General features: G+C 37.7%; 1 protein-coding gene across 2 annotated transcripts in view; it reads left to right on the top strand.

The window, feature by feature from the left end:
- Window positions 1-741: 741 nt before the first annotated feature.
- The window catches only part of LOC306870865 (zinc finger protein-like 1), a 67136-nt gene continuing 44863 nt past the window's right edge, over window positions 742-23014 (top strand). For both annotated transcript variants that reach the window (XM_079418337.1, XM_079418338.1), the window contains exons 1-5: window positions 742-912; window positions 1233-1341; window positions 1758-1869; window positions 20172-20365; window positions 21279-21354. In XM_079418337.1, coding sequence (XP_079274463.1) covers window positions 1240-1341; window positions 1758-1869; window positions 20172-20365; window positions 21279-21354 — 484 coding nt within the window. In that variant the 5' untranslated portion in view covers window positions 742-912; window positions 1233-1239. The remainder of the gene's footprint in view (window positions 913-1232; window positions 1342-1757; window positions 1870-20171; window positions 20366-21278; window positions 21355-23014) is intronic.

The following is a 23014-nucleotide window of genomic DNA, read 5'->3' as shown; positions in this document are numbered from 1 at the left end:
TATTCAAATTAAGATCACAAAACATTTTAGCAATGCTGAAACGGTTTTTCTTTTTTTCAAAGGTTTCAAACTTATTCTTGTCACTTTAATTTATGGCTCCCTAAAGACAAGTTTAACGGTAAATAACACCAATCTATCACAAATGGTTTATATGTTTCTTTATTCATTCTAGGGGTTGACATTGCACTGTCTGTTAATTTAAACTGAGCATTTGCTATAAATCACCTTTGTGTACATAGTGCATATGTACATATGTATAAATATCGTTATAGAAATATTATAAATCTTTCATTCATTTTTATGTCTAAGTATATGTATATTCAGTTATATGAATATAAGTTCCTTTCGAAAATCATAGGCCTATATAACTTAAAACAAACATACAATAACATAAATAGATGTTATAATTAATACTTGTATTAATATTACATAAAGTATAATATTAATATGTGTACAATATGTATATAATATATTATAATCCATTTAAAGGCTTTTGGCGCCGACGGCCTTCCATATGAAGGATCCTTCCGATTGAGACGGCCTTCAGCGACGTTTGATGATGTGGCAGCCCAGAAATGCAGCCTTTGTTTTTTAAAAAATCAGTTCCATTACACAATAGCACAAGGCAAACGTTGTAGGCAATGTTGTAATACACAAGGCAATGTTGTACATCTCAAAAGCATTCAGAAATGCAGCCTTTGTAGGATGCTGCCTTTCGCTTGAGATACGCCCCTTATGTGTTGTGCTTGGTGACGTAATTGCACTGCGACTGTAGCGGAAGAGACGTGGCAAAAAAAAAAAAAAAGCAAACTAGATGTTATAAAAAATATTGAGGAAAGTATTGGAGAGTGGCCAGTTTCATGTTGATATTTGCATCGTTTTGTTTTTGACTGGTATTTTTGTTCTTTTAAGGTAAATATAGTATTGTTTCACTAATAATATGTTGTTTATTTGCGGGAAGTATGTTGCAGTCGAGCAGCTAACCATTCGTGTACAGTCACTGTCAGCTTACCTGCATTTACCCTCTGTCCAACTAAATAATGGCACAGTTTTGTATTTGGGTTAACTACCGGGGTTGACAGGTTATTTTTTAAGATATATTGAAGTGCAAAGAAGAGATGCACTTCAATATATCTTCATTTTATATTTAAAATGTATGTTTTAGGAGTAGAGTACATTTAGTGTTTATATATGTATTCTGGATGATGATGTATGGATGTTTTGCTTGACAGGCAGACCATGGGTTTGTGCAAGTGTCCTAAGAGGAAGGTAACGAACTTGTTCTGTTTTGAACATCGTGTCAACGTTTGTGAGCACTGTCTTGTATCCAATCACAATAAGGTTAGTGCTCTAATATATAGTTAAAATTCATGACTGAAAGGGATAGTTCACCTAGAAATGAAAATTCTGTCATTGTTTACTCAGCCTCGTGTCTTTCTATTCCTTTATTTCTTCGATGGAATGTAAAAATAATTTATTTTGAACAATATTAGTACCAAACAGTTTTGTTGCCCAATCACTTCCATTGTATGGACAAAATACAGTGGAAATCAATGGGAAAATAATTTTTTTGGCATTCCTTAAACTATCATCTTTTGTGTGTACAAAAATGCATCACAAATGCACGCAAGATTTGTTATGACATGAAGGCGGGTAAATGATGAAAGGATTTTCACTTCTGGATGGACTATCACTTTAAGGAGCAAATATATTTTGAAGATTTATAAACACTTGTTTTATTACTTTTATTTGTACAGTGTATTGTACAGTCATACCTACAATGGCTACAAGACAGCGATTACAACCCAAACTGCAGCCTGTGCAGTCAACCCTTACATTCCCAGGATACTGTTCGGCTAGTTTGTTACGGTGAGAACAACAGATATTATGTTTGAACTCAGTCTGAGAGTTTAAAAAAAGAAAAAGCAAGTAAGCATTTTACATAGTGCATGAAGGCCTGCATTAGTGTGACATTTAGGGGTGTAGCGGTACACAAAATTAATGGTTCTGTCACTGATCTATAATAGAGAACTGGACTGCTCATGATGTCATGAAATTTAAACAGTAGTTAAATTAATTATTAACTTAAAGCTGCAATTTTTAGTTAAAGTTTTGCCTCTTTGTCGTCATCTTTGTTTGAAAACCTGGAATTGCAGTTACTTGCGGAATTATCTTTATTACGTGGGTTGTACTCTGGCACGGCTCCAGCTTGGATGAATATAATGTTTTGAGGAGTATGTGTAGCTGTCAGTCACTGCAACGGTGTGGATACTGTACTTAGTAATCACAGATTCTAGCCTACGTCTCGGAATATATGACCTAAATAAGAATTTTCACCATATATTGTCATCTGAACAAGTAAGTAACAAGTCTGCCACGCTTGTTATGACAAACTGAGGAAAAAAGCATTACAATAAATTGCGCTACCAATGGTGATTAAATCTAAAGATCGGTTAGCTCATATCACATCAAACCGTGCAAATGATTGATATACTTTATTCTGTTATACTTTATTCTTTATTCTCATAATTGTTAATGATAACAACATCAGCATTGCGTGACTATGAGTATATTGTGTATTAGCATGTAGATTTCGATTTCTGTACAGTCTAATCTCTAATTGTCATGCCATTCGAATTTCATATTAAGAAATTCTTTTAACCAAAAAACCAAATCAAATTTTCCTGATTCACAGAGAAACCTTAAATACTCTGATACATATAAGACTAAAATTAATAGAATCTAAAAGCTTGAACTGATCCGACATGGCTTTATTCAGCAGAGAAGATCATTTCTGAATATCATTTATTCTTATTGGTTAACGTATTATTTTTGCATAAACCTGTACGGATTTTACTAGTTGGGCTTTTCCTGAACATCTTGCCAAACTGAAATGTATTGTTTAGCTTTTAAGCTTTTTTGTTATTCAGATCTTTTGCAGACTATTTCTATTTGTTAACCAAAGAAGGTTACATTTTTTTTATAAAAAAAAGTTTAAGTATTACAGTTGTTTAAAGCTAAAAGGCTAAACTATTCTATGTTTGACTCAAATTGAAAGAATAAAGAGTTTAATTTCTATTAAGGTTTATATGGATTTAAAAATGTAGCCTAATTAGTGATTTGAATAATTAAGTTACTTTTCAGACAGAGTAATTAGTAAAGTAATTTAAATACAATATTGATGAAGCAATTAGTAACTGTAATTAATTACTTTTTGAAAGTAACTTACCCAACACTGGTCATAAGAGACTATTGATAAGTTGACATCCATTTAAAAAGAGGTTTCACAATGAGGCTAGTTTCTGTGTTCATCCCCATGAATTAAATGTTTTATTAGTTTGTTTTATTTGATTTTTGAATATGTGTTACTTAGCTGACTGTGGACTAGTCTAGATGCTGCAATGTGCTTAGATGACACTTCAATACGAACATATAACTGATCAAATTGAATGCCTTGTTGCTTGATTTTAGTGTTCTGTTTTTTTGTGATTGACTTTGTACCTTCAAAAAATATATTTTTGCAATTATTCCTTAAAAAGTTTCCTTAAAATAAGCAAGAATTTTTTATAAAATATGATGAGAGCTTAATGGGAACAGGGGTGTGCTTAAAGGGTACAAAAATGTACCCATTAAGCACAGCCAGACTTTTTGGATTTAATGATGTATATCTTAATTGAAATGCTTTTGTAATTTAAAATACAATTTAAATATTTTTGTGTGAGAGATGAATATTTTATTTTAATATAACTTTTTGTACTAAAACCAATATCTTGTACACTAAAAATGTCTCAATGTAGATTTTGGTGAGCTTAATAGGTACGTCTACCCTACATTTTACAGCATCCGTGTGAAAACAAATCAGGAAAGAGACATGAGGATTTAGGGAGAAAAATTAAGGATTCTTAGTGCATGCCAGGGAATTATTCATGGTTTATATAGTAAATTAAATTGGGAGAGCAGACAGCAAATGAACAGTATGTTGTGTTTTTTTCATTTACTTTTGTAGAATACAAAAGAAACATGACATCATGTTATTATTGCAGAGCGCATATTCAGTCCGTGAGTAGCCGCTCCGCTCGAATCGCAGGTCGATTTCCCTTATTATATGAGTGAGAGAGATCGCTGCCAGCGCATCCAGTTTTCCCTTCTTTCTCAGATATAACAAGTGCGCATTATGCAGTGGTGAGGGCAGTGGACACTGACCGGTAGAAACACAAATCTGCACCTATGGCATGGACAGCGAAACAAAACCTTGTCAGAGCCGTAATGCGGCTCAAAAGTGCATGTGGTGTGTCTACATTTGAAATAACGAACCTGAGCGCGCAAAAGACGCAATGCGAACAGCTATTTTTAAGTTGATAAGCAGTTCAATGTGTTGGCTTACACACACAGAAACGTGTAAGCTTTTAATAAGTCCAAGAATAAAATGATTAATTTACTTAATGTTAAAATTGATTTACAAAACTTTTTTTTGCTGTTTTCTAACAGAAAGAAAAGAAAAAAAAGAAAACTTTCTAAAAGAAAGAAAGCTTGCACTTAACCTTTTCACAGGCATTTTGTTTTCATAGTTAAACACATCGTGATGTATCATATGATTGTCTAGCAATATATCGATTATCTCAGAATCGCTGTATCGTGATATTATCGTTATTGTGAGTCATGTATCGATATTATAGGGTACCGTGAGGTACCCTGAGATTCCCACCCCTACATTTTAGTCATTTAGCAGACGCTTTTATTCAAAGCAACTTACAAATGAGGACAATGGAAGTAAAAGAGCAATGATAAGCAAGTGCTTTAACAAGTCTCAGTTAGCTTAGCGTTGTACATGTAACAGTTTTTATTTTATTAATAAATAAATAGAAAAAGATAGAATAGAGCAAGCTAGTGTTAGAGGCCTATTTTGGATTTTATTAAATAATTTGTTGCAGTCTTTTTGAGTGGAACTTCCTCAATCCGGAAGTGCCTCCCACAATTTAAAGTGCAGTAGGCTCGTTAGGAAAAAGGTGGCTAAAACTGTATTCTGTATGGAATTAAGGTGTATGCTTTGGAAAACTTTATATAAGGCACTCGCAGCAGCCATTTTCCCCACAGCAGCTCACCCTTTCCTGTTTTCTAAGATGTATATTGAGTATATTGCTATAAACCTCCTGGTGGAATGACCTGCCCTACTCAATCCTGAGCAGCTGAGATCTTAAGGCCGGGACACACCAAGCTGACGGTCGGGCTAGTTTGTTTGGTGTGTTCCAATCGTCGGCTCTTGTCGGGCTCACGTCGGCGGCAGTTTCCCGATTTAACATCAGGACCGTCAGCAAAAGGGAGAACTCTGATTGGATGTTCAGTTTAGCGAACGAGTCAGTGCCCGAGAATTACAGCGAAAGTGATGAAAACGAGAACGTAAATGAAGGCGGTAGAGACAGAAGGCTGTTTAAATGTTACGTGATCTTTCCCAATCATCAGGGGTGCAAACTTGTCACCTTTCGGCGAAATTTGTCGTTGTCGTATCTGCAAGTCATCTGTGTCACATCACCTGTAGAATTTTTTTCCCCCTTTTGGCAAAGGAATGGACCCGCCCTACTCTGCCTCTGATTGGCTTACCTTAATGGTCTTTCCCTCATCCAACCAATCTCACTCCTGGAGCCTAACTTTTAGATGCTGCAAGCAACTGTACATATTTTGGACGGAATGCGTTTGTATCTGCTGTAAATTATGGTGTTCCAGTTTAAATGGTGATTACCGCATGAGGCTGCTGTTTTTTTTTTTTTGTTTTGCGTGAGGCTGCTGTTGCGATAGCTTTAAAGATTGTAAGTTACATTATCACCAGGTGCGGCTTGTCTATATGGGCAGGTGGTGCAGAGCCCCACCAAAATATTCATCCAAAACATAGACCTCTATATAAACTGAATCAATAATAAATTGTAAATGTGTTCAGCATTCTGCAACAAATATTTGTTGGATTTTCTATACTATTTTAAGTCGTAAAGTAAGCAGTATTTAATTTTAATTTTAAGTAATCCTGCGCATGGCTTTAGAAGGCATGTATACATGATACTAAGTGGGGCAGACGGAGCCTGAGACCTCCCGAGCTCAACAGCGCCCCACAATTTTGCAACGTAAATCTGTGGTGAAAAGGGGAACTGCAGTGTGCTCTAATTGAGAGCCATTGGGGCAGATTTGAGACTGCCCTGCTTATTTTCACGTTACCTTACGTAAACCTCGCTCCACCAAGACGATATCAATCCGCTATGTGTCTGCATCAGGTCAGACACTAGTTGGCTTGTCTGTATTTTTTCTATGTGAGTAGTGGATCAAATTAACAAAGTAGGCTATACGTTAAATCCTTTAGTTTAAATGTGCTCACATGAATAGTCTTTATATGGTTCTGTTGTGTTTTTGTTTATTCTTATATTTTTGTTTATACATATGTATAACAAAAATATAAGAATAAACAAAAACACAACAGAACCATATAAAGACTATTCATGTGAGCACATTTAAACTAAAGGATTTAACGTATTCCCCTTTCTTTCCTCTCCCGAATTGCTCCACAACTTGTAACATTCTAATTCAACATTTGGAGGTGATAAATACTATATTAAGGCCATTTTTATACAGTATTTTATGCGTGACATTACTTCGAGCCTGTCAATCAACATTAGCGCACCACCCACAGGATAACGCAAGGACATCTCTGCCAAAATTCAGAGATTAGAATATAAAGTTTTCAAAATAATCTGCCCCACCTAAGTTTATGGTCAGGAGCCACTTCTGGTTCATATTATGTATAGGCATATTACATTATGTATTTTAACAGTGTTGTTCAGTAAAGCCATGCAGTAGGGGTGGGCGATATGGGAAAAATATCATATCACGATTTTTTTTATAAATATCACGATTCACGATTTTATCACGGTTCTTTGTCATGTAGTAAATGATGGTATAAAAATAAAACATTATGACAGACAAACAGATGACTATTTAGTTTTGGGGGGAACTATTCATTTAACGTTAACAAAACAACAAAGCGCAAAGAGAAAAGTCCCTCCCTATTCTTGACTGAAAAACTTTAATACAGTTGTTTTAGGAATCAGTCTATCTAGTCTTTTATTTTTATATTTGTTCATTCAATTTCATTGAATGCTCCTGCTAAATACTCCTATTGTAACTGAAAATAAAGCACTGTTTGTTTTATTTGTATATTATGTGTATTTGTAATGTGTATCTTTGTTCTTATTTTTTAATAAGAAAGATAAAATGATGACACAGATTTTTATCTTCGCCCACTTTGGCCTAAATATCTGCCATGTCTGGTTTTTTGTTACCTTGAAAGGCTTTGTCTTTCTAGTTTGGCTGTAATGCTCAGACAACTTGTAAAACCAAAATAGTAAAACCAACATGACAAAGAATCGTGATATTTCTAAAATCGTGATATGATATTTTTTCCATATCGCCCACCCCTATTTTAGAGATAACCAACTGAGTCTGTATGTAAACCTTGTGTGTTTTGACAGTATTAGCGCAAAAAATAAGTTAGTTGAGTAATCAGGCGCTGTTAGACAGGGTTTTTAGTGCGCGTGCTTCCGGTGTATGCGCTCAGAAAAAGCGCACGTCAGACCAGCGCGCGAATGAAACATTTAACCAGCAAGGCTTGTGTGCAAATAATGTACTTTTGCGATCGCGAATAAGTGCAGTGTCCTGTCAGAGTAACTCTACTGCTGTATGTCGTGTTGTACAGTATATAGAGACAGAGGTGCCAGAACTGTATTTGACATAATGTGTGCTGTAGCACGATACTACGATATTTCTTAAAAAGCAGATCGTGGAGACATTTTTATCGTCCACGATCAAAAATCGTCATATCGCACACCCCTACCATGCAGTTACTTTTGATATTTTATTTGAGCCAAATCAGCCAATTATTATTGCCTCATCGTTAGTTTATATATAAATAGTTATACTAAAGCCTGTCAAAATAATCAGTAGATTACTTGATTACCAAAATAATTAGTTACAGCCCTAGATTAGTTAAAATATTAAAAAATACAACTGCGTCGGTTTATTTTTTTGTAATTAAAAGACACATTTTGTCATTGAAAAAAAAAAAAAAAATACTATTAACATAGTCTTGTTCTAGTAAACCAAGTATCTGTATTTTGTCTCATCTCGTGAGCTAAGTGTGTTGTCACACCCCTAGTGTCGATAAGCGGTGATATAGCTCATAATTTTCCAAGTGTATGATATAGCTTTCATTCTTCAGGTCAACCATATATTCATAAAAAAAAAAAAAAAATCCAGTATCCTTTCAGATGTTTAATTTACCACAGTCATGAGCAAATTTGTATAATTTCGAAATTTGAAGCAAAAACAGAATGGTCTGACTTCAGTTTTGTGAAACTACTGTATACATAAAAAATATCTGCATGAAATGAAACGGAAGACAAGCTGAATGAGACGCAGATTCACTCTCTGCCAGCAGGTGGCGCTTTAAGAGTTTCCTTGGTTTCTGCTGTAAACAAAGCAGCGATGCACTTATGAACTTTAATATACATTATACAGAGGCAAGATGAAAAGAAAAAAATAACATCTAAACTTTTCTAAAGACAGTAAGTTCCCCACAGACATACATTCATATAAACTCCTACCCTTAACTGAATTGCGATTTGTTTAGCATCTCAACCAATTTGAATCTTGACAATGAACCGGCTTAATCGATTAATATATATATATATATATATATATATATATATATATATATATATATATACATACACACACACACACACACACACACACACACAGTCATGGCCAAAAAGATCGGCACCCTTGGTGAATATGATCAAATAAGGCTGTGAAAATTAATCTGCATTGTTAATCCTTTTGATCTTTTATCTGAAAAAATTCACAAAAATCTAACCTTTCATTGGATAATAAGAATTTAAAATGGGGGTAAATATCATTATGAAATAAATGTTTTTCTCTAATACACACAGGCCACAATTAACGGCACCCTTTTGTTCAGTACTTTTTGAAACCTCCATTTGCCAGTTTAACAGCTCTAAATTTTCTCCTATAATGCCTGATGAGGTTAGAGAACACCTGACAAGAGATCAAAGACCATTCCTTCACCCAGAATCACTCCAGACCCTTTAGATTTCCAGATCCATGTTGGTGCTTCTTCTCTTCAGTTCAATCCACTCATTTTCTATAGGGTTCAGGTCAGAGGACTGGAATGGCCATAGCAGAAGCTTGGTTTTGTGCTCAGTGACCCATTTTTGTGTTGTTTTTGAGGTTTGTGTTTGGGTTATTGTACGGTTGGAAGATCCAAACATGGCCCATTATAAAGATTTCTAACAGAGTCAGTCACTTATTGATTTTTTTATCTGTTGGTATTTGATAGAATCCATGATGCCATGTGTCTAAACAAGATGTCCAGGACCTCCAGCAGAAATATAGGCCCACAACTTCAAAAATACAGCAGTATATTTCATTGTACACATGGGGTACTTTTTATTGTGTTCACCAAACCCATCTTTAGTGTTTGCTGCTAAAAAGCTCATTTTTTAGTTTCATATAAGCATAGAAGCAGTCCCATTTGAAGTTCCAGTTGTGTCTGATAACTGAATATGCTGGAGTTTGTTTCTAGATGAGCTAGGAGAAATATTTCTTGAAACCTTCCCAAACAACATGTGGTGATGCAGGTGCTGTTTGACTATATCTATATATATATATATATATATATATATATACGTATACAGTGGGTACGGAAAGTATTCAGACCCCCTTAAATTTTTCACTCTTTGTTATATTGCAGCCATTTGCTAAAATCATTTAAGTTCATTTTTTTCCTCATTAATGTACACACAGCACCCCATATTGACAGAAAAACACAGAATTGTTTACATTTTTGCAGATTTATTAAAAAAGAAAAACTGAAATATCACATGGTCCTAAGTATTCAGACCCTTTGCTCAGTATTTAGTAGAAGTACCCTTTTGATCTAATACAGCCATGAGTCTTTTTGGGAAAGATGCAACAAGTTTTTCACACCTGGATTTGGGGATCCTCTGCCATTCCTCCTTGCAGATCCTCTCCAGTTCTGTCAGGTTGGATGGTAAACGTTGGTGGACAGCCATTTTTAGGTCTCTCCAGAGATGCTCAATTGGGTTTAAGTCAGGGCTCTGGCTGGGCCATTCAAGAACAGTCACGGAGTTGTTGTGAAGCCACTCCTTCGTTATTTTAGCTGTGTGCTTATGGTCATTGTCTTGTTGGAAGGTAAACCTTCGGCCCAGTCTGAGGTCCTGAGCACTCTGGAGAAGGTTTTCGTCCAGGATATCCCTGTACTTGGCCGCCTTCATCTTTCCCTTGATTGCAACCAGTCGTCCTGTCCCTGCAGCTGAAAAACACCCCCACAGCATGATGCTGCCACCACCATGCTTCACTGTTGGGACTGTATTGGACGGGTGATGAGCAGTGCCTGGTTTTCTCCACACATACTGCTTAGAATTAAGGCCAAAAAGTTCTATCTTGGTCTCATCAGACCAGAGAATCTTATTTATCACCATCTTGTGGTCCTTCAGGTGGTTTTTTGTGTCTTGCACTGAGGGGAGGCTTCCGTCGGGCCACTCTGCCATAAAGCCCCGACTGGTGGAGGGCTGCAGTGATGGTTGACTTTCTATAACTTTCTCCCATCTCCCGACTGCATCTCTGCAGGTCAGCCACAGTGATCTTTGGGTTCTTATTTACCTGTCTCACCAAGGCTCTTTTCCCCCGACGGCCAGCTCTAAGAAGGGTTCTGGTCGTCCCAAACGTCATCCATTTTAGGATTATGGAGGCCACTGTGCTCTTAGGAACCTTAAGTACAGCAGAATTTTTTTTGTAACCTTGGCCAGATCTGTGCCTTACCACAATTCTGTCTCTGAGCTCTTCAGGCAGTTCCTTTGACCTCATGACTCTCATTTGCTCTGACATGCACTGTGAGCTGTAAGGTCTTATATAGACAGGTGTGTGGCTTTCCTAATCAAGTCCAGTCAGTATAATCAAACACAGCTGGACTCAAATGAAGGTGTAGAACCATCTCAAGGATGATCCGAAGAAATGGACAGCACCTGAGTTAAATATATGAGTGTCACAGCAAAGGGTCTGAATACTTAGGACCATGTGATATTTCAGTTTTTCTTTTTTAATAAATCTGCACAAATGTCAACAATTCTGTGTTTTTCTGTCAATATGGGGTGCTGTGTGTACATTGAGGAAAAAAAATGAACTTAAATGATTTTAGCAAATGGCTGCAATAAAGAGTGAAAAATTTAAGGGGGTCTCAATACTTTCCGTACCCACTGTGTGTGTGTGTGTGTGTGTATATATATATATATATATATATATATATATATATATATATATTTTTTTTTTTTAAGGCTTTCTGACCCAGAGACTCAACTATTTTCTGCAATTCTCTAGCTGTGGTCCTTGCAGAGTCTTTAGCCACTCAAACTCTCCTTCTCACCGTGCATTAGGACAATATAGACACACGTCCTCTTCAAGGCAGTTTTGTAACATTTTCTGTTGATTGGAAATTCTTAATTATTGCCCTGATTGTGGAAATGGGCATTTTTACGGCTCTAGCTCTTTTCTTAAAGCTATTTCACTAATTTGTGAAGCTCAATTATCTTTTGCCGCACATCAGAAATATATTCTTTGGTTTTTCTCATTGTAATGGATGATTAAGGGAATTTGAGCTTTTTTCCCACCTATTTATATTTCTGTGAAACAGGAAGCCATGGCTGCATAATTTCATGTTCATAATCACCCTGGAGTGCTCAAAATTGTGAATATGAATGGGAATATACTTCAGAGATATTTTACTCATAAGAATTTCTAGGGGTGCCAATAATTGTCTAATGTGTATTTGAGAAAAACATATAAAATATTCCTTTAATATTAATAAAAAACAAAACAGAAAAATCACTATTAGCTCATTAACTTTAATATAGTTGCTTAAAAAGGTACAGTGCCCTCCATAAGTATTGGAACAGTAAAGACAAAATAGCTCTGGCTGTGGAGTCAAGACATTTGAAAATATGATTAAAAGATGAATATGAGACAAAACTACAGAATGTCACATTTTATTATTAGCCGTTTCAACACATACATGTTTTACCAAATAAAAAGAACAGCACTTTTAGAGTTCATCTCACTCATCGATGTGAGCATAAGTATTGGAACAGTTGAACATAAGGATCTTTAATAAAAGATTAAAAGCTGTTATTTATTTGCAGATCCCTTGCGCACAATCACAGCAGTGAGTCTGTGACCCATAGACATCACCAGACTCTTGGTCTCAGCCTTTGAAATACTTTTCCCAGCCTTTAATGCAGCCAATTCCAATTGTTGCTTGTTTTGGGGAGTTTCTACCTTTTCTCTCCTCTTCAGCTGGTGAAATTCATGTTTAGTCAGATTTAAATCTGGAGATTGACTTGGGCAATCTAAGACTTTCCATTTCTTTGCCCTTATAAATTCCTTGACTGAGCTGGCAGGGTGTTTTGGATCATTGTCCTGATGCAATATGAAGCACTTCCCAATGAATCTGGTGGCATTTTCTTGAATATTGGTAGTCAATTTACTTTTGTACCCTTCCAAATTCATTCTGCTACTGTCATCATACAGTAAGTCATCAGTAAAGTTGAGAGGGCCTGTTCCAGAGACAGCCATGCATGCCCATACCATTACACCACCTCCACCATGCTTTACAGATGAGGCTGTATGCTTGGGATCATTTGCAGTTCCCTTTTTTTCCTCCACATTTTTGCTTTCCCATCACTTAGATAAAGGTTCGTCTTTGTCTCATCGGTCCATAAACACAGTTCCAAAACTCTTCTGGCTCACCTTTGTGCTTTTTTGCAAACTCTAATCTTGCCTTTCTATTTTTGGTGCTGGTCAGAGGTTAGCATCTTGCTGTGTAGCACCTGTAATTCTGTGTCAAAGTTTCCTGAGGACAGTAGATTGTCAGATCATCACCCCAGCTTTCTGGATGTTTTTGGTGATTTTACAGACACATATTTTAGGGTTCATTATGATAGCTTTTTTGATTTCTCTGTCATCGACTACTGTTATTTTCTCAGCTGATCAGGTAGTTGTTGGTTGCTGGTGGTTTCCAAACTCTTGATTTCTCCATGCCCTTTGTTTTTGCTATAGCTCTAATTGACTTCCTCTTTTCTTTTAGCCTCCAAATTGCTTGCTTTTCTCTCAAAGTCAGCTCCCTCATCTTCATCCTGGTTTGTGTGTGTCATCAACGAATGCAAGATTCAGAATACAGAAGTAATGGATATACCTGATATGACACAGTCCCTGCTTGTAATAGCTGAAGAATTAATGCAACAAGACACAGCTGATCACTTAGAAAGACCTGTGAGTAGGGCTGGGTATCGTTCAAAAATGTTCGATACCGATACCTTGAGTTCGATACCGGTTCCTGAACGATACTTTTTTCGATACCAATTTTATGAAAACAGTTTTAACAAGATTACATTATCTCAAAAAACTTTGGTTTTATTTTTTTCAGCTTGTTGACATTTATACAGACTCAAAGACTCATCTCCTGAGCCACTGCACAAAGGAACAAAATATAGCCAACACAATAAATCAGTACAAATAATTTTAATAAAGCTCAAATAGTTTTCAGTTTACACTAGTGCGTGCTCGTTTTAAAACGGATAGCTCAGACAGAATCATCATTTCTATTCATTTATTCTAGGTTGTTAAAGACTTCAAGAAATTTAAAATCTTTATTTGTTTCACAATATGTTTTATTGTTATTAAATTCTATTTTGTAGCATGTCTAATTATTTGAATGCATAAAAACTACTTAGTTTATTCAAATTTATTCTTAAAACAGCCTTATGAAATGTTTTCTTTTTCCTCAGAAATTCTGTGTTCTGTATCTGGTTTTCAAATGAAGGCATAAAACATTAATTTCATTTTTCTTTTAAATTATTGAAAATAAAACTTTATTTATTTTGGCAAACAAAATTTTTAAATTTTCAAATAAGAGTTTTAATAATTTTAATAGTAGCCTAGTAGTAGCAGTATGTACACTCTGCTGAACAATATTAATTTATTTCTGCCGCAGTGTCTTCCAAGTTAATCTGAACTTTTATTTTGACGGGTTTCCGGGAATACCTTTACAGTTCTGTGTGTATATGATATGACGCAAGTTTTACTCAAATCAAATGGTAAAATGCTCATGAAGTGACTCTCAGAGCAGTTCGAGAGCTGTTGTTAATGTCCTCATTTAGTGAGACGGCAGACGCTGAAATGTCACGCGAGCTTCAGTCTGTTTAGTAAGCGAAACTGCGCGATATAGAGAGCAGACTGCTCCGTACGCTTTCGAATTGCTCTCGCGGATGTCAAACACTGATCAATCAGCACTGAGTCACTTCTAGTCAAACACACCTAGTGCTGCTGGCTTATTGGCTCACTGACGTTAATGAGATTAACCCCTTAGGTATCGAAATTTGGTACCGAACGACAAGACGTTTTTCGATACTCGGTGGTATCGAGGCAATTCGGTCGGTGCCTAAAAAGTATCGAACTCGATACCCAGCCCTACCTGTGAGGCATCTGTTCCAATACTTATGCTCACATCAGATAGGGGGATGAAACTCTAAAAGTGCTGGTACTTAGCTGGTAAAACATTTATGAGTTGAATCACCCAATAATAAAATGTGACATTCGGTAGTTTTCTCATATTCATTTTGTAATCATATTTGTAAATGTCTTTACTCCACAGCCAACAGAGCAATTTTGTCTTTACTGTTCCAATACGTTTGGAGGGCACTGTATAATTGACGTATATACTGTATATAGTTGTAACAAAGTTCGTAGGTCGGGAAGGAGGAGGCGGGAACCGGCAAACATTTAAACGATTTAATAACAAAAATAAACAAACGTAAAAGTACAGCGGCAGCCCCTCACGGACGACTGCCGCACACAAAACATAAAATAAAATCCAGGCCTGGTCCTCTCTCGTCTTCCACTGTCGTCACTCCTCCTTTTATCCTTCCGGAGCTCCTCCGTGGGACTCGAGACCGGTGAGTGTCGCAGGTGTCGCTCATTATCATTAACTCCACCGGCCTCGCTCCGTTCCCACGGCTCTCGGCCCCGCCCCACTCACCACAATAGTGTTTTAATTTAATATTTAATATTACTGATACTGTACCTGAAAAATAAAGCACTGTTTGTTTTATTTGTATATTATGTGTATTTGTAATGTATATCTTTTTTTATTATTATTTTCTAATAACAAACATAAAATTAATGACACAGATTTTTATCTTCTCCCACTTTGGCCTAAATATCTGCCATTTATTTTATATTTTGTTACCTTAAAAGGCTTTTTCTTTTTTTCCTTTTTTACAATATGGAAATTAGTTTGGCTGTACTGCTCAGGCAACTTGCAAAATAGTAAAACTGACAAAGAATCGTGATATAATCGTGATATTCGTCATAACTGTTTGGCCTGTGCTACAAAACATTCAACCTCTGTAGCACCAGTGCTATGTGCAAAAATTTAACATACAGCCCTTATACAATTTTATATGTAATTTTGAAAGAAAAAATATATAAATGTGGGCGTGGTTCAAACATCTATTAACAAACGTACATGATTATTTTAGCACTTCCGTCAGTGAACACGGCAACACGCAGCCTGCAAAACACTAGGCTATCAAAGAAATAATATTTGAAACTAAGAATGAAGATACGTTTTTCTCATGTTATTTGTATGTCAATTTTCTTTCTACATTTTTATGTCACACTATAGGACACAGTCCAATTTTTACAGACCCATAAATAAATAGTGGGTACGGAAAGTATTCAGACCCCCTTAAATTTTTCACTCTTTGTTATATTGCAGCCATTTGCTAAATTCATCAATCAGTTCATTTTTTTTCTCATTAATGTACACACAGCACCCCATATTGACAGAAAAAACACAGAATTGTTTACATTTTTGCAGATTTATTAAAAAAGAAAAACTGAAATATCACATGGTCCTAAGTATTCAGACCCTTTGCTCAGTATTTAGTAGAAGCACCCTTTTGATCTAATACAGCCATGAGTCTTTTTGGGAAAGATGCAACAAATTTTTCACACCTGGATTTGGGGATCCTCTGCCATTCCTCCTTGCAGATCCTCTCCAGTTCTGTCAGGTTGGATGGTAAACGTTGGTGGGCAGCCATTTTTTGTTCTCTCCAGAGATGCTCAATTGGGTTTAAGTCAGGGCTCTGGCTGGGCCATTCAAGAACAGTCACGGAGTTGTTGTGAAGCCACTCCTTCGTTATTTTAGCTGTGTGCTTAGGGTCATTGTCTTGTTGGAAGGTAAACCTTCGGCCCAGTCTGAGGTCCTGAGCACTCTGGAGAAGGTTTTCGTCCAGAATATCCCTGTATTTGGCCGCATTCATCTTTCCTTCGATTGCAACCAGTCGTCCTGTCCCTGCAGCTGAAAAACACCCCCACAGCATGATGCTGCCACCACCATGCTTCACTGTTGTGACTGTATTGGACAGGTGATGAGCAGTGCCTGGTTTTCTCCACACATACCGCTTAGAATTAAGGCCAGAAAGTTCTATCTTGGTCTCATCAGACCAGAGAATCTTATTTCTCACCATCTTGTAGTCCTTCAGGTGTTTTTTTGTGTCTTGCACTGACGAGAGGCTACCGTCGGGCCACTCTGCCATAAAGCCCCGACTGGTGGAGGCCTGCAGTGATGGTTGACTTTCTACAACTTTCTCCCATCTCCCGACTGCATCTCTGGAGCTCAGCCATAGTGATCTTTGGGTTCTTCTTTACATCTCTCACCAAGGCTCTTCTCCCCCGATAGCTCAGTTTGGCCGGATGGCCAGCTCTAGGAAGGGTTCTGGTCGTCCCAAACGTCATCCATTTAAGGATTATGGAGGCCACTGTGCTCTTAGGAACCTTAAGTGCAGCAGAATTTTTTTTGTAACCTTGGCCAGATCTGTGCCTTGACACAATTCTGTCTCTGAGCTCTTCAGGCAGTTCCTTTGACCTCATGATTCTCATTTGCTCTGACATGCACTGTGAGCTGGGTCTAGAACCATCTCAAGGATGATCAGAAGAAATGGACAGCACCTGAGTTAAATATATGAGTGTCACAGCAAAGGGTCTGAATACTTAGGACCATGTGATATTTCAGTTTTTCTTTTTTAATAAATCTGCAAAAATGTAAACAATTCTGTGTTTTTCTGTCAATATGGGGTGCTGTGTGTACATTAATGAGGAAAAAAAAAAAGAACTTAAATGATTTTAGCAAATGCTGCAATATAACAAAGAGTGAAAAATGTAAGGGGGTCTGAATACTTTCCGTACCCACTGTGTATTTATATATATATATATATATATATACACACACACACACACACACACACACACACACACTATATTACCAAAAGTATTCTTCTAATGAACATGTTTGACTACTTTAGTATTTTTAGTACTTTAGTACAAATCTTAATGTTTAAGCATATAATGATATTCTAGGGAATTGTGTGCTTCTAATTTTATAGCAACAGTTTGGACAGGACCTTTCTATTGTAACATGACAGTGCATCTGTGTATAAGGGATGGTTCAAAAAGACATGATTGATTCAGTCAGTGTGGAAGAACTTGACTGGTCTGCAGAAAGTCAAGTCCTGATCCCAGCTCAGGGTTCCCACGCTTCTTGAAAGTACTTGAAAGTACCTGAATATCAGACACATGGATTCAAGGCCTGGAAGGTACTTGAAAACAAATATAGGTCCTTGAAAGTGCTTGAAATAAATTTGTTTAGTAGAATGGTGCCATTTCAAAAATTTTCCTATATGTGCTGTCAAGAACAAAACGAAACAGCGCTAATTATTGGGGTGGACATGGGGTAGCGTGTGAGAAATCTTATGCGAGCTGATGCGCGCATTGCGCAGCCCTGCATGAACCCTATGGAGAAGCAGTGCATTTGCGACTGAAACTATTGCGTGTGCGACTATGAAAAAATATTTAGGAGCACCAGTGCGACTGACCCAATCAGCATATTTGTGTTTGCGCTGAGGGGAGCTTCAAAGGTTTCTAATGTACTTACAACGTGTTTTTGCAGCGGTGAGTAATGTATCACAGATATATCTGTTGATTCCTTGAACACAATGTTAATCAGAATCCACTCACTGCTCAAAACGCCGGAATCCTCCCACTATAACAAAGTGTACAGGGTGTAAATAAGAGATGCATTGTGCAGTGTAGAGAGCTGCGTTGATTATAATGGAACTTTGTGAGATCGTGATGAACAAAGGAGAGTGACAGCTTTTAATGATTAAGGGAGTTTGCAAATGTGATATTGATTTAATGCAATAAGTTAGTATTAAGTGACTTGCATTGTCTGAACACCATTGCCTGATTTTGCTCTATTTCGTCAAAGTCACAGCCGAGCCGCTGCGCATCTCCATTCAAACACAGTGTTGTTTCGTTTCTGTATGAATTGGCATTTTTTTTGTTAACAACTGTCCACTGAGTTTCATTTTGTGGAACAGCAGCACAAAACAAAAATCAGCCGTACAAATCCAACACCCACCCCCCGGCAGACCCCCAAAAAATAAATAAAACAACATAAAAAACAACAATAAACATATTAATCAACATGAATAGATAAACAAATAACAACAAAACAATTTCCAATAAGATTTTAGAAAAGAAGACAACATCAGAAGTTGAATGCCACAAACCCACAGCCTTCACCCCAGATCCATGCATACGAGAAATGAATTGGCATTTTTAAACGAATCGGATTCAAGTATCCATTCATAAAGACAGTCACTTGCTTCGTTCCTGAATGATTCAGCCGGTTGCACTAATCAATTGAATGAATGATTCAGTGATAAAATCAGTGACTTGCTGCCACCTACTGGCAGTTTTCCTTTCATTTTAAAGAATCCTCTCTGTTATTTAAATAATTTAATATTTCTATTCATAATGTTATATTTAACACATTAACCTCAACATGAATTTATGAATTTAATTGCACTCATGCGTCCTCTGAGCCTCATTAAACGTCTGAAAATACACCTACAATCCACTTTTGTGTTCTTCTGTGCCACCTCTGTAGTACAAATAATTGAATTTGACAAAAGATGATTTACCAATACAAAGGTAAAAACAAAATTCCCTGTAAATCACTTTAACAAGTCAAATATCATCTCGTAATGGGTATTTGATCAGAATTTTTGATTAGAAGGTGCTCCTAAATTTTTGACTGTGCTTCTAAATTGTTTTTAAATTCTTTTTACTCCTAAAAAGAAAAGTAAGCGTAAAGCCCCGTTTAACCACTTTTTATTCATTTAAAAATTTTAATCTTTTACAAGAATTACAGCAAAAGCCAGTTAGATGCAAAATTTTTTATAAATTTATGACGCTACACAAGTAGATTCTTGGGTGTGAATTTGACAGGTGCTTGATATAAAATAAATGGTGCTTTAAAAAGACCTTGAAAGTCCTTGAATCTGGTGTTCATGAAAGAGTGGGAACCCTGCCAGCTGAACACCTGTGGTGTGACTTTATATGCAGACCTTGAGCCAAAAAATCTGCCATATATATATATATATATATATATATATATATATATATATATATATATATATATATATATATATATATATATAAAATAACACTAGTTTGCTCTTCTTTTTCTATTCTATCTGTTCTCTTTTTATTTATTATATAATAAAAAAAAAATCCTTGCTGCGTTTACTGCATTAGGCTAACTGAGACTTGTCATAGCACTTGCATATCATTGCCCTTTTGCTGATTTTGATTGCTTCCATTGTCCTCATTTGTAAGTCGCTTTGAATAAGTGTCTGCTAAACGACTAAATGTAAACTGTATTGCCCTATATCACATGTAAAATTACTTTCATTTAAATAGTTTCTAAATACAAATACACAGAATTTCTTCACATACAGTGGTTCAAACAATACTGTATTCGCTTGGTGCACATACAAACTGAACCGAAAGATCCATACCAAATATATTTGCTACAAATGTAATGTGTGTACCTTTATACCCCTAGCAGATTTTATTTATGTTTGTATTTATTTATTTATTTATCATTGCATTTAATTTATTTACCATGTCAGATTTATTCCACTGGTCATGTCTGAATGAGCTCGCCTCCCGTCAGCCCCTCTACACGGCACCTGCTGGGTACCAGTGCCCAACATGCCAGGGTCCTGTGTTCCCACCCCCAAACCTGGCCAGTCCTGTTGCAGACATGCTGAGAGAACAACTGTCCTCTGTCAACTGGGCCAGAGCAGGACTAGGTCTTCCGCTGGTGAGGGATAAAATGATTATATGGTTTTGGTACACTTATGTCAGAACTTTACACACACACACATATTCCTCTTTTATCAATACTGATGATATATATCTGTAAATGTTGTTTCCATATCTGAGTTAAATAGTAGTACATTATTAAACTAGGTGAGTAAAATTTGTGATTAAACTTTGAAGTTGACTTGAGAAAGCCTAGCCTGAAAGTTTGAACCAGTTGAAAAAGCTTGATGTTTGAAAGTTTAGATAGACCGATCAGATATTGATAGCTATACAAAAGTTGATACTACACACAAGTTTTGATCGTTTAAATATAATCATAAGTTAGAAAAGATCAGATATAACAACTCGAGTCAGGAGAATCATTCTGAAGGTCTGACCCGAATTTGGCGGTTGCAGCTTGAAAGCTCTAGGAGATGCATTTTAAAATTTAGTTTCAGAAGAAGCTTAAATAGTAGATCAGTAAGTTGGCTTTCTCAAGCCGACTTAATAATCAAAATTTATGACATGAACAAAAAAAAAAAAATGTATATTCTGTATATTGTAGCTTCCTTGGAGAGTGGATGCTTTGTCTAGATACCAAAACCGCACTTTTGGAGTAGGACAGTGAGGACTGCCTTATATCCAAATATTTGTAGAACTTTGAATTGAATTAGTTTAAAGTGTACTTAAAATCAGTTCAGTAGGGTTGAGTGACCTGTCCAAATAATTAGACGGAAGAGGCCTATTGACACTGAATGTGAGATGAAAATACAATACAAATCAAATCTGATTATATAAACATACGTATTGACAGCAAACTTTTAAGCATATATACCTGCATGAATATGCATAAGACATTTGTCTTTGAAAATGAATTAATGCTGATTTAGCCATTAATTTGCACTGAATAATTTTTTCTTCTTTCTGTCTAGACTGAAGATCCACCAAAGAGCGAGGAAAGTACAACACATGACATTACGTGTTACTCTGAATGGTCGTCTCTTGAGAGTGAGTTTGTCACAATTGTAATTTACACTTTTAGCAGGGTTACCACGTGCCTTGAAAAACGTCTCGGTTACGTATGTAACCCTCGTTCCCTGAAGAAGGGAACCGAGACGTCACGTCGGTGACCGACGAATTGGGATCTCGCTTAGAGAGACCAATCCCCTACGAGAGTATCTAAACAAGCCAATGCACATTGGCATGCAATTATTGCATCCAGCTGCCGCTAATCACAGCGTGAGTATAAGTAGGCAGCGGGTGCAGCGCATATTCAGGTTTTCGCTGAGGAGCCGAGCCGGTGACCCGGCCGCTCAGCGGTGGTACAGCAGCCGTGGCGACGGGACGTGACGTCTCCGTTCCCTTCTTCAGGGAACAAGGGTTACATACGTAACCGAGACGTTCCCTATCAGTCGGTAACTCCGAGTCACGTTGGTGACCGACGAATTGGGATCCCTACCAAAGGGCCACGGGTACTGCCCCTTCCAGTGTCCTGTGGTAGCCTCCTGAGCCCCTATTTTTTGGCGCAGGTCAGGGCTACCACAGAAGACCAACTACTGTTGCCATGGCACTACCCACTCAGTAAGACTGGATAACACTGGGAAAACATACCCGTTCCAGTTGGAACCGGACGCTACGGAAGCTCGCCCTTCCCGCAGGAAGTTCGGAGCAATTCCGCATATGATCAACCTTAGGCGCATGTGGAAAATTAGAGGAAATTGTACCTCATGGAGATTGGCAGAAGACCTGCCGGGGAAACACAGGCTCTCAGGCTATACCGTGGACTATACACATATGGGATCCAACTAGGCCTTTCATATGGAACCCAGCCCTCTACCGGTTCTCATGGATTCAGCGAGTGAGGACCTGGCGTCAGATGCTCCGCCACATCTGACTGCCGAGGGGACGGAGGAACTCGACAGGGTCTATAGTACGGACTCTCTGGAGCAGTTTTAGCAAGCCGACCCGAAAACGGAACCTCTCAGTGCTTCTACCCGTTTGAGGTGAGAACACAGGAGGAAACCGGTTCCACACGAAGGCTATAGAACCTAGAGAACGTGTTAGGGGTCGCCCAGCCCGCAGCTCTACAAATATCTGCCAGCGAGGCGCCACGAGCCAACGCCCAGGAGGATGCAACAGCTCTAGTAGAGTGAGCTCTCAACCTGAACGGGCAGGGCACACCCTGTACCTGATAAGCCAGGGTGATGGCGTCCACTATCTAGTGGGCCATCCTCTGCTTGGAGACGGCCTTCCCCTTCTGCCGGCCTCCGTGACAGACAAAGAGCTGGTCTGAGGTCCTGAAGCTTTGTGTCCTGTCAACGTAGCATCTTAGCGCTCAGACGGGACAAAGCAAAGCAAGGGCTGGGTCTGACTCCTCCGAGGGCAGCGCTTGCAGGCTCACCACCTGGTCCCTGAAGGGAGTAGTGGGAACCTTGGGCACGTAGCTAGGCCGGGGCCTCAGGATTACCTGGGAGTCAGCCGGCCCGAACTCTAGGCACGAATCGTCGACCGAAAATGCGTGCAGGTCCCCTACCCTCTTGATGGAGGCCAATGCAAGTAGGAGCAGAGTCTTCATTGAAAGAAACCGCAGCTCAACTGACTGCAAAGGCTCAAATGGGGCCTGCTGTAGTGCTTTGAGCACTAGAGACAGGTCCCAAGAGGGTATAGA

The sequence above is a fragment of the Barbus barbus genome (assembly GCF_936440315.1).
Source record: "Barbus barbus genome assembly, chromosome: 6".
NCBI classification, from domain to species: Eukaryota; Metazoa; Chordata; class Actinopteri; order Cypriniformes; family Cyprinidae; genus Barbus; species Barbus barbus.
The sequence above is the reverse complement of the archived record's forward strand: the minus strand, read 5'-3'. Positions and strand labels throughout refer to the sequence as shown.